The 12,251-nt window shown below is 39.1% G+C and overlaps 1 protein-coding gene across 3 annotated transcripts in view; it reads left to right on the top strand.

Moving 5' to 3' along the window:
• PIGN (phosphatidylinositol glycan anchor biosynthesis class N) overlaps positions 1-11,128 on the top strand; it is a 70,304-nt gene extending 59,176 nt beyond the window's left edge. For all 3 annotated transcript variants that reach the window (XM_081951377.1, XM_081951378.1, XM_081951379.1), the window contains exons 28-29: positions 1,672-1,724; positions 10,375-11,128. In XM_081951377.1, the coding sequence (XP_081807503.1) occupies positions 1,672-1,724; positions 10,375-10,498 (177 nt within the window). In that variant the 3' untranslated portion in view covers positions 10,499-11,128. The remainder of the gene's footprint in view (positions 1-1,671; positions 1,725-10,374) is intronic.
• Positions 11,129-12,251: the final 1,123 nt, after the last annotated feature.

Here is a 12,251-nt window from a genome sequence, read left to right as displayed (position 1 = left end):
TGTAGTGTATGCACACATCACAATTTGGCTACAAGGGATGTGTCTTTGGAACAGTAATGGAAGAGGTTTATGCTTTCAAATCTATGTTCCCTTATTCCTCCCAGTGGAATTAGTTAAATATGACACACCAGCTTTTGTTCTATCACATCATAACTAAATTGTTTTGATTGAACTGGTCCAGGAAATCTCATAAATAGGAGGAAATATTTGCAAATCCCAGGCTATTTATTGTTGAGTCCAAAATAAAGGTGAAAACTTCTTAAGTTGAACTTAACTCTTGGCAGCTACATTTGTGTAGTTTGCTTGGCAGCAACATAGAAAGGTCTTGCCATTTCCTTCTCTCTCTCTCTCTCTCTCTCTCTCTCTCTCTCTCTCTCTCTCCTCCCTCCCTCCCTCCCTCTCCCTCTCCCTCTCCCTCTCCCTCTCCCTCTCTCTCTCTCTCCTTCCCCTCCCCCTCCCTCTCCCCCCCTCCCCCTATCAGATTTTTCAAATTCTCAATATATTGTACAGAAACGGGATTTCCTGGTGTTATCCCGCCAAATATTAACCTGTTCTGATCTTACTTTATTCTGGGAGCAACTATGGTTGACTAAGTGTTCCCACCTAATCTGTAGAATCCTCTTAAATGCCATCTTCAAAGTTTTACTTGTCAGCATTTTAAATTGGATAAGCATGTGATAGCTCTGTAGCAGTATAGCTAGACAACTGCCTTAAACTGAATCAGAACTTTTTCCATCTGGCCAAATGGTGAAATAAATTAATAGAATTCTTTTTATCTCCATTGCTTTTTCTTCTGCTAGTACAACTGCTGACGGTGAAAAGGAGACTGCTTTGCCATATTCATGAGATGGGGAAAATTACACTAATTTTTAGACAATAAACTGTAATCACTATCTCTATGGCTTCTTCAGCATGCCTGCTTTTCAGTAATGGTATCATTTAGGTTGATCATTAATGCGGCTATAGGGAATTAGAGCTGAAAGAGAAACAACTAGCCAAAGACCATTTAGAAGGCTGAAGCAGATGTTGAGAGAAGCATGATTGTTCCAGTAAGAATCATCCCATCTCTGCAAGCAGTAGCCAGCAAAATAGAGCCAGACATGATTACGCTTTGGGTCATTTTTAGAAAATGTGGTAAAGAAAATGCAGGTTGGTTGCTCTTGGCAGCAGCTGTCTGTTTGTGGAAATATCTGTCTGGACTCAAGGAGTTCATAACCAAATACAAAATTTACAGTAATTGATTCAGTTTCCTTTTGGGGATGGGAGTGTGTGTTGTTAAAATCACTCTTGACTTGTAGCAATTGTCTTGACTGGTTCTGCAGGTTTTGGGGGCAAGATTTCAGTAATACTTGCCCTTGCCTTTTTCCTAGGGAGAAGAGAGAGAATGACAGGCCTAAAATCACCCAACTGGTTTTCTGCCTAAAGCAGAACTAGAACTCACAGTCTTTAACCACTACACCAGATTGTTACCCATTTACTTTCTTAGTGACTTGTTATCTGGCATACAGTATGTACCTGTTTTTATTTACTGTAAATCATATTTTGAAGACTGGTCTTCCTTTTTTTACAGATGGGTTTATATGTCCTGAACAATTCAAATATACATATCAGTTTTGTCACTTTTATTGGGCAATGTACATGTACTGAATATAGTTGTTGTTGTTTTTCTAGCACTTCTTCTTTCTGGTTAAAGATTATGGAAGCTGGCTGGACATTGGAACAAGGTACAGATCATTGGTTAGCTCCTCCTGCGACTTCTTCTTCCACCCTAATGTTACAAATATGTGCGGTTCAACAGTTTGACCAAGAATGTTGCGTAAAAAGTGGTTCTGCAATATGCTGCTGCTTGTTCTGGTTAAAGAAAATGGATTCATGACTTTCTAATTTCTTACCCGTTTTATTTTTTTCCTTTATTTTGTGTGTGTGTGTGTGTGTGTGTGTGTGTGCGGGCACGCGCCTTATTAAGTTGGGTAATAGTATGTTCCTTGGGCAGAAATTCTCAAACTGTGAGACATGATCTGTGTAAAAGAAAGAAAGATCCAACACTGAGAATAGGGGGAAATAATAAGTGAGCCAAGTGACTTCCAAAAACATATGTAATTCCAAGAAAGAGGAAAGCATGGTAAATTTAAAGTGACCCTGATTTTATTTGCATAAGATAAGGCAAAGAGAAGCCTAGAGAAGCTTGCAAGATTGATATCAACTCTTTAAGGTTGGCCAGGTCAAGAAACAGGTACAGCAGGGATTCCAAAAATGTTCTTTATTGTTCTAGGGTAGCACAAAGGAAACTTGAAAGCCTGTATAATTGATACCCTTAATTTATTTCTGTCTTCACTGCTGTCAATGTCCCTTTCCTTTTCCTTCTAGATTATTTTTAACTTTATTTTGAAGTGTTACATTTAGAGGTGAATGACATCTTCTTAAAAGACAGATAATCTGCAGTAGCGAGGTTTCACTCTCCATCTTCAGGGCCCAAAACCCAGCCTGAAGATGGTGAGTGAGACCTCGCTGAAATGTTGCCAAGACAATCTCAATCTTACATGGGAAAAGACCCGAATACAACAAGACCAGCATATATATAGTGGCGCAGTGGTTGGAGTGCAGTACTGAAGGCTACTTCAGCTGTCTGCTAAGTGCAGTTCAGCAGTTCAAATCCCACCAGGCTCAAGGTTGACTCAGTCTTCCATCCTTCTGAGGTGGGTAAAAGGAGGACCCAGATTGTTGGGGGCAATATGCTGACTCTGTAAACCACTTAGAAAAGGACTGTAAAAGCACTATGAAGCAGTATATAAGTCTAAGTATTATTTCTATTGCTATCTATTCCTTGTCTCCTCATATTCATACATTCACATATTCTGCTAATGTGTAGATTTTTTATTTACATTTAAGCAAGACAAAAAAATTACATATTCAATATTATAAACATAATCTGTGCCTGCTATGTAGAATATCAAATCCTGCCATGAAGTAGGTCCTTTTTTGTTGAGCCTTTTTTTGTTATTGATTTTGTTGATGTTGTTCAGCAAACCTTTTTTATTATTGTTCTAAAATTACTATCCCATTTCTCATTTCTCCATGAAAATTCATCTTCCAAATAGAGCTGCCGGCAAGTACTATGGGCTGCTGATAACTCCATATATATTTGAAGACTGCCATTAGATGATACAAATTTCTTAGGAATTGCTTTCAATTGTATTCTGTTCACAGCACTTTTTTTTAATTCAGCATTTTTACATAGTAACATTCTAACTCAGTATATAAGCTTCCTTGCTCAATGGTGAGGTAAGAAGCATGCAAATTTAATAAATACAAGAGAAGAATGCATAAAAAACCCTACATGACTCCTGCCCAGGGGTGGGCTTCAAAAACTTTAGCGAAGGGTTAACTGCCCGGTTGCTGGGTGGGCATGGCCATTGTGGGTGTGGCCTAGTCGGCCTCCTGAACCATGGTGGGGGTGGCCTTTTTGCCCTCCCCAAGCTCGGGAGGCCCACTGGGGGCCAGAAACAGGTCCATTTCCAGCTTTCCCGAACTTTAGGTAGGCCTGTTTTTTGCTCTCCCCGAGCCTCCCCTGCACTTACCTGCATCCAAAATGGGCTATGTGGGGACTCCTGGGAGGGGCTGGGTGGGTGAGGCCAGCCAGGAGTGGGGCCAGCCAGGAGTGGGATTTGGGGGTTCTCTAAACTGCAGAGAATCTTAGCTAGAGATTCTCCCGAACCCCTGCGAATACTCAGCAGCCCACCCTTGCTCCTGCCCCCAGTACTTTCTAGCAATCATAAAAGTTACCGTATCTTTGTTATTCCTTTGATCATTTTAGAATCATGTAGTAAATCACTTGGGTGAATAAGTAACCAGGGATTGAACTGCAAGTAGAACATTTCTTCACATTCAAGACTTTTGAAAGAATTTGGTTCATTAATTGATGTACATCATCCATGTTTGACATAGCTCTTTCATGATACATATCGAAAACAAGAGCTGCTTTGGTTTCACTGCTACACCAGTAATAAATGCCCATCTTACTTTAAGTTTTACATAATTAGTGCAGTATTTATGTCCTTGCAGTCTTCATCTCTAAAATACAGCATTTTCCTAGTTTTCTTACATCTGAAATGCTTTTATGCTTTTAATTTTACTAAATTATTCTGGCACACTGTGCAGAGTACCTATGACTTTTCCTCTAGAAAACCGGCTTCTGTGAATTGTTGATGAGCATATTTGGTATTTGAGAAGCATATCCTGGTAATTCTCACCAAGTGGCTTCCTCCCCTCCCCATGAACATTTCCTTGTTTTCAAAACAGCTGCAATGGTTAGCTTGGCCAACCAGCAAACAATTGTATTTTCAGAAGGTAAACTAATTTTTCTGGAGGTAAACCAATGAGGAAGCTGTCTGTCAGCATTTTCCTCACCACCTCCACCTTAAGCTTACTTACTTTGTTTTTCTGAACAAGAAAAAAAAACAGGTTCAGTTTGAAGTTGACAGAGACATTTTCAAACAAATCACTGGGTATTTTCTAACAATACACAGAAATCATGGTTCAATGATTGTTTAAATCAGAGGTGTCCAACCCTGCCAAGTTTAAGACTAGTGGACTTCAATTCCCAGAATTCCCCAGCCAGCCGTAAAGTTGCCAAAGTTGGGCACCCTTGGTTTAAATCAGTGTTTCTCAAACTTGGCGACTTTAAGTCCTGTGGACTTCAACTCCCAGAATCCCCCAGCCAGCATAGCTGGCTGGGGAATTCTGGGAGTTGAAGTCCACAGGACTTAAAGTCGCCAAGTTTGAGAAACACTGGTTTAAATCATACCTGACAAAGTCCCTTTTTAACGGGAGTCTTGTGAATTATGAATAGATAATTCCCATTCTTACTCAGAACTGAGGCTAACATAGTTCCCTGGTTTTCTTTATAGAATGCTATAAAATGAAATGGCATTTGCTCTCCTCATGGATCAAGAGGCCCAACATTGTTTTTAAAATGTCCTGACCCGCTACTTAACTTTTAGCTACATATGAACATGTAATCTTGGAGCCATAAAATTTAATCTCTTTATTTAAAAATAAGTGCCTCCAGGTTTGCTTTGGATGCCTGCCTTTCACGATCAGGAGAGAATGGAAAGAATCAGCACGGGAGACATTTAAAACTTTTAAAAGAAGTTACTTCCGGATGCATCAATCAACCTCTTCAGATCACAGCTTATCCCCCCCACTGATGTTCCTTCTGTAATCATGACTAAATATGAGCATTTTCCGAATCATGCTGCGTCCTCATCCTGATTAGCAGCGCTCTTTGTAAGCTTTGATTGGCATGATGAGAATGTCTTGTTCAGACTCTGCTAGGCAATGCTAGCTCAGCGGTAGAACACATGCTTCTGTGTACGTATAGACAACCAAGTTTCAGTTCTTCTCCGGAACACAATTCCGTACTATTCCAAATGGTCTCATTTGATCTGAGATCCAGGATTTTTATTATTGCAGCTTAAAGGCAAAGCAACAGAAATAGATTTGAACACACTAAATGACTTCTAACGGGAAAAGACAGTTACTATCAATCATGTGGCTGGTCAAAAGTCTTCTAGACTGCTAATGCAATTGATGTCTATAGGTAAGAGTGAAACTTGCTTGAAGTTTACGGGTCTGTCACCTCTGCACTCATTACTCTCTGTTTCTGTAAAATGTGTTCCAGAAATGCTTAAACATCACATTAAATAAGTATAAGCGTAGAGTAGTCGCCCCTAGTTTTCCATTCTCTTTAGGTAATTTGATATTCAAACAAGTGTCTACACTTAAGAGTATTCTCTGGATGCAGGATGCACTTTATATCCAGCCTGTACTAACCAGAGAATGTAGCCAAGATTTATTTATGGTTATGTTCTCTAGGTAATTGTGATTAGCATGTAACTCGCATTTGGAATATATGCTATGCTCTAGCTAAACCGTGACATCTGTTTGCCAGTTGCATTGCCCAGGGAATGGAGCCAATGAGTGTGAGCAGGTGCTACTCCTTGTAAAATATTAGCCTGGCTTAGCATGATATATACGCTGGCTCAATGTTTATTGTTTAAAAATGCACACACATGCATATCCAACCCGAACCATATTGCATTTTCCAAACACAGTTGCCTTGCCTCAAATTATTATGCTTCATTGCTTGAATGTTCAATCCGATGATTATCCACTGCAGTGCTTCGGCCATCAGGCAAAGAATCCCAGCTTATGCAGAAAATAAATTAAACGGAAGCGAATAGCGGTTGCTTCTAATCCGTGCTATGCTTGGTCATGGATTTCTGGTAGCAGAGTTCTGATAAACTTCTGCTTAAAGCGTATGACAAATTGCTGTCTCTAATTCTCCATTGGGAAAAACGAGAAGGAATGCAGTCACATTCAAATAAGACATTAAATACTCTTGTTCCTAGGAATCATCTTTATTGGGCAGCTGCTGTGTAAAATAGGTATACATTCTTGTGTGTGTTGTGTGTGCGTATATATGTGTTTCATTTGTTCAGACATGGAACAAATATATCAGTTCACTTTAACCATATATCTATATAACTCTATATCTGTCTGTCTATCCTCTTTCTAAATTGTCAACTCTGACAGGAATTTATACTAAGCTTCCTGCCTTCCTAACTACTTCAGTAATATATATATCTTTTAGAATGAAGTTCCCCATGGCAATTTGTGATCAGCACAGCAAGTTCTGCACTATGCAAATAAATGTGCTTTCCTCATTTCAGCCATTCATTCAGTAGCATCTTACAATGCTTAACTAGATTAAAACGATTGTCTCTGTTCCAAGATTCTTAGTGTCTAAAAAAATGACACAAGTAATGGTGGGTGTTACAGGTAACGGGGGAGAATATGCATTTAATTTAGCTCTTGAAATCAGTTTAGACTTGGTTTCGCTAAGAATATGGAGCGAAGTCAAAGAATTCACAGAAAAATTGAGAATAATTTAAAAGAAGTTAAAAGGTGAATCCAAGAAAAAAGGAGAGAGTTGTTTGATTTGCAATTTAGCAAATGGGTGTTAGGTTGATCCTGGACACATTTAAAATCAAAATGTCAAAGAATCTCATTCAAACTATTGTGAATTACTATTATCTACTGATTATGCCATTTCAATTGTTTGTTTGACATTTAGCCATATCCTACAACAGGTATTTCTCAGTGACTGAGTAGATTCCCTAGTACAGTGGTCGGCAAGCCGCGGCTCGCGAGCCACATGCGGCTCTTTACACACTTCAATGTGGCTCTTCTGTGTGCCGGGCGCCCACTCCCCTCCCTCCTCTCGGGCACTTCAAAACAAGCGCCTCTTTCCCTTTTTTCTTTTTGACCCACAATGATTAGGGAGGATCCTGAAGTAGGGCGGGGACGAGAAGCGAGGAGGCAGAAAAAGAAACGGAGGCTAAGGAGCTTCCCCCCGGCCTCCTCCCAGCAAAAATCTAACCGGGGAGCCGGGCGGGCATTAGCAAATTAGCCGATCACGCCGGCTTCCTGATAAGATTTTTGCGGGGGGGGGGGAGAAGCTCCTTGGCCTCCGTCTCTTTTTCTCCCTCCTCGCTTCCTGGGGCTCCACCAATGGGGGAGCAAGGCCCGCCCAGCGCCAGGCTTTCGGCTAACACAGAGGTCTGCAAAGTTGGCTGTTTTAAGACTGGTGGACTTCAATTCTCAGAATTCTGGGAGTTGAAGTCCACCAGTCTTAAGAGCCAATTTTGCAGATCCCTGCCTGGGCTAATATGATTGATGCCCTTGGTGGACTTCAACTCTCAGAATTCTGGGAGTTGAAGTCCACCAGTCTTAAAGCTGTCAGGTTTGAAGACCCCTTGGGTTTTTTTTCCTAAAGGGTTAGGGATGCAAGGATCTTGTAACTTGACAGCTTTAAGACTTGCGTGCTTCAAATGCCAGAGTTTATTGAAACTAAAAACAGTGTACCATCCTATGTATTTTCGGTTTTAAAAATGTGGCTCTCAAAATAAATTTCAATCGTGGTTTTGGCGAGATTTGGCTCAGTTGAAAAAAAAGGTTGCCCACCACTGCCCTAGTAGTTCAATATAAGTTGAACTTCTGACTCTGAACAAACAAAATATGCATTCATGCATTCCTTTTAATTATTCAGAGTAATTAAATTTTTATTTGAGTTAGGAAGATTAAAACACAAATTGGAATAGTCATCAAATAATCTCTGTATTTTTTTAAACACCAAAAGAGTGGATACTTATGCTTTATTCCTCACTTGCGTACAGCTTTTGGGGAAGGAAATGAAGATACTAATATAGAATACAGAACTCATAAGCTTTCACAAAGCTCTACCTTAAAATGAGAACTAATTCAATGGCACTTTTGCTATCTGTGAAACTCCTTGGAAATGAAGAAAAAAATTCAGCTGGATTACAAAGTTAATATTTTTCTCCCAGAGAGGTTGTGTTTATTATAAGAATTTTGGACAACTGTATTGTGTTTGCCAAATTGTTGAAAGAATAGTTTGTACAGTTTGATTATCCTACCTGTCTATTATTGAGTTCTTTATGCAAACTGAGCAATGCTGTGGGCTGGTTCTCAGAAATGTTAAGGGATGGAGGGCAAACTCTGGGCTGATTTTAAAGTCAAGTGGGCTTTAATTCATTCTTTGACAAAGTGACTAAATTAATGGACCAGTGAAATGCTGTGGACATAGGATACCTGGATTTCAGTAAGGCATTTGACAAAGGAGATCATAACCTATTTTTGAGTAAGTTAGAAAAATGTGTGATAGATAGCAATACCACCAGATGGATTCGTAACTGGCTGACAAACCACACTCAGCATGTCCGTAATGAAACTACATCTATATGGAAGGAAGGAAGCAGCGGGGTACCTCAAGGTTCTATCTTAGACCCAATACTCTTCAATATCTTCATAAGCAATTTAGATGAGGGAAAAGAAGGGGAGCTCATCAAATTTTCAGATGACTCCAAGCTGGCAGGAATAGCCAACACCCCAGAAGATTGACTCAGGATCCAGAAGGATCTTGACAGACTTAAATACTGGACCCTATCTAATGAGTTACTGCTCGATAGCAGTAACTGTGAGAAGAATCTTGGACTCCTAGTAGACAATCACTTAAATATGAGCCAGCAGTGTGCTGCAGCTGCCAAAAAAGCCAATGCAATTATAGGCTGCATTAACAGGGATAGAATCAAGATTACGTGAAGTGTTAGTAACACGTTATAATATCTTGGTCATACCACACTTGGAATATTGCATCCAGTTTTGGTTGCCACAATATAAAAAAAAGTTGTGAGACTCTGGAAAGAGTGGAGAGAAGAGCAACAAATATGATTAGTGGGCTGGAGATTAAAACATATGAAGGACAGTTATAGGAATTGAGTATGTCTAATCTAATGAAAAGAAGGACCAGTAGTGACATGATAACAGTGTTCCAATATTTGAGGGGCTGCCACAAAGAATATATAGTCAGCCCATTTATCAAAGCACCAGAAGGCAGGACAAGAAGCAATGGATGGAAATTAATCAAGGATACAACCAACATAGAACTAAGAAAGTTCCTGACAGTGGAACCATTAACTAGGAAAGGGTTGCATTCAGAAGTTGTGGGTGCTCCATTACTGGAAGTTTTTAAGACGAGATTGGACAGCCATTTATCCAGAATGGTATAGAGCAGGGGTGGGGAACTGTGGCTCTTTTGCGACTTGTGGACTTCAACTCCCAGAATTCCAGAACCAACATAGCTGCCTCAGGAATTCTGGGAGTTGAAGTCCACAAGTCGCAAAAGAGCCACAGTTCCCCACCCCTGGTATAGAGTTTCTTGCTTGAGCAGAGGGTTGGACTAGGAGACCTCCAAGATTCCTTCCAACTCCATTATTATGTTATATAAACCATGGTTAGCTTTTTGGCCCTTGTTGAATAATGGATTTTTTTTAAAATTAAGTTTTATCTAACATTTTCTCATTTGTTATTGAAGCTGCCAACTAAGGTAATTGGTATCAAAATCTCCATACGTCTCTTGGGAAGTTAAGGGGAACTTAGTGCCTTGTTTGCACAGCAGGCGGCAAGCAAATTAAATAAATAAAAAATAAACTCTGTATGTAGGGCATTTGCAGTTCTATGTTCCAGTAACTTGGGTAACCATAATTTTACAGAGAGTTGTGGGAGCATTTGATGCATTACGATATAATGCTCAGAAATCAATCTATGACTCGGATTCTTTCTGCAAATTTCCAGTTAAAATTCCAGTTTGCAATTGTGTCTTTGATTGTACCTGCCTAAGATTGTATGTGTGTCTAGGTTTACATATGTGTGCATGTGTGCAAACCTTGTTCCTTTAGATTACTTGATTTGTAATCTGCTTCTTTCTAATGCATCATTTTCTCTTCATTGCAGTATTAGCCATTATGTCATTGTGATGTCCTTCACTATTTTCCTGATGCTTTTAAGTGGAGTGGCCCAGCTGCTCACTACAAAGAGACTGGAGCTTTGGGAAGAAACTAAACGCCATTCATTGTGACAAATTACTGAAGGACTCATATTGATAGAATCTTCATTCTTCCAAGAGACAGACAGAATTATGAAATTGGCTTCTAGGGACTCCTGAAGAATTTGATGCTGAAGAACATGAAGTAACTTGTCATATTTTCTCTATGGAATTAAATTTTGTTCCTTCATTTGCCTTCAAAGAAACTTCCGGTATCAAAAGGTGAACAACTACTATATATAACCTCAGTTATTGTTAAGGGTGAATGCTGTGCTTGGGTTTACAGAAGGGACTCAAAAGGATGGTAAGGAAGATGCATTTTGTTTTATTGGTTTCTCTAGAAGACCAGACAATTAGTTTCATGAGCTGCTAACAAGCTAAGCATTGTGTCTGGTCCCACTCCCAAGCCAAATTTTCGAACAAACAATAGACAGATACGTTTTTGCTATGATATATGGCAGACTACTTTTCACTTTGGGAAGTCAAATCAGGTTTAAAGATGTATATATTGGGATGAGATTGAAACTTTAATAGTACTTTTTAAAAATTGTGTGTTTGTGTACAAATGGAATTTCTATTTTAAGATGCAGACTAATTATATTTGTTTGCTGCTATTGTTTTCCATCTTTTTATAAAACATACAAAAATAGTTTTCATCCTACACCAATGATGTATTAATGTTTGTCCTATTTTCATCTCAACTGCTTCATTTGCTCAAAGCCACTGTAAGGAATTGTCTTAGCAAATATTGAAAACCAGCTCTACCTGTTCAAACTCTTGTATGTAACCATCAAGCAAACTATACACCTACCAACTAAACCAATAGAACTATTTAGAAAACCAGTTGGTTGCTCAAGTTACGTGCTCGAGACTCTATTTGCTGATCAATGGGGAAAGGAGTTATCTTTAATAACAAATGTTTTCAACAGCAGCTGTTCAGTTAAAACTTATCCTCAGCTCTCATACAAATATCAGTTGGATAAGAGCTGTGTGAGATTGTTTTACAGCCACCGTTCAGCACTTGAGCTGAATTTGTTTTCTCTTTTAGTATAGGTTAGCTTTTGCTACTGTGATGCCTTTTTGAATAATTTGAAGCATTGACTGGAAAGTGCTTTCCATGCTCTCAGACAGAGGCTTTGTCATGATCTTTCTAATCATCTTTGTCCTGATCCTTTTAATTCAACGTATTCAGCAATTGAATTGAGAGTCTTCTGCAGGGAAAGCATATAGTATACTACTGAGCTACAATTTGCTCAGTATGAAATCAGCCATTCTTTACAATTACACATTCGAGCTAAAAACTCCAGGGCAGTATGATACTGCAGTGTTGTACATTGCTGGGAGAATGGACTTACAAGTGCAAATAGCTCACAAAAGCCATCATTATTCAGACTTCTAATTTGTCAGTGCAAATAATGGTGTCCATGAGAAATTATACTCTGGCGTAGGAGCCTGCCATAATTATAAGGAACTGAAAAAAAAATTCTATAAAACATGCACACCATGGTAGCTGTCAAAACTGGAACATTTCAGCAACCTGTTCATCCTGAAAATTGCTGTAGCTCTCCAGCCTTTTGGCTCTATGTCAGTAAAACTCTAGAATTCAGCCACCCCAATAGGAATATCCATGTGATAGTAGACAAAAGCATTCATTTGTATTCTTGAAACAATGAAATAATATGCCACAAAAATACTAGAAAAATTCATCTGCCAATAGCTGGTAAAGTCAAGAAACTTGACCCAAGATTAAAGAATTTTTTTTAGAACATGTAGAGACATGAATCTG

Source organism: Natrix helvetica (assembly GCF_964273705.1).
Source record: "Natrix helvetica genome assembly, chromosome: 4".
In the NCBI taxonomy this organism is placed as follows: Eukaryota; Metazoa; Chordata; class Lepidosauria; order Squamata; family Natricidae; genus Natrix; species Natrix helvetica.
The sequence above is the reverse complement of the archived record's forward strand: the minus strand, read 5'-3'. Positions and strand labels throughout refer to the sequence as shown.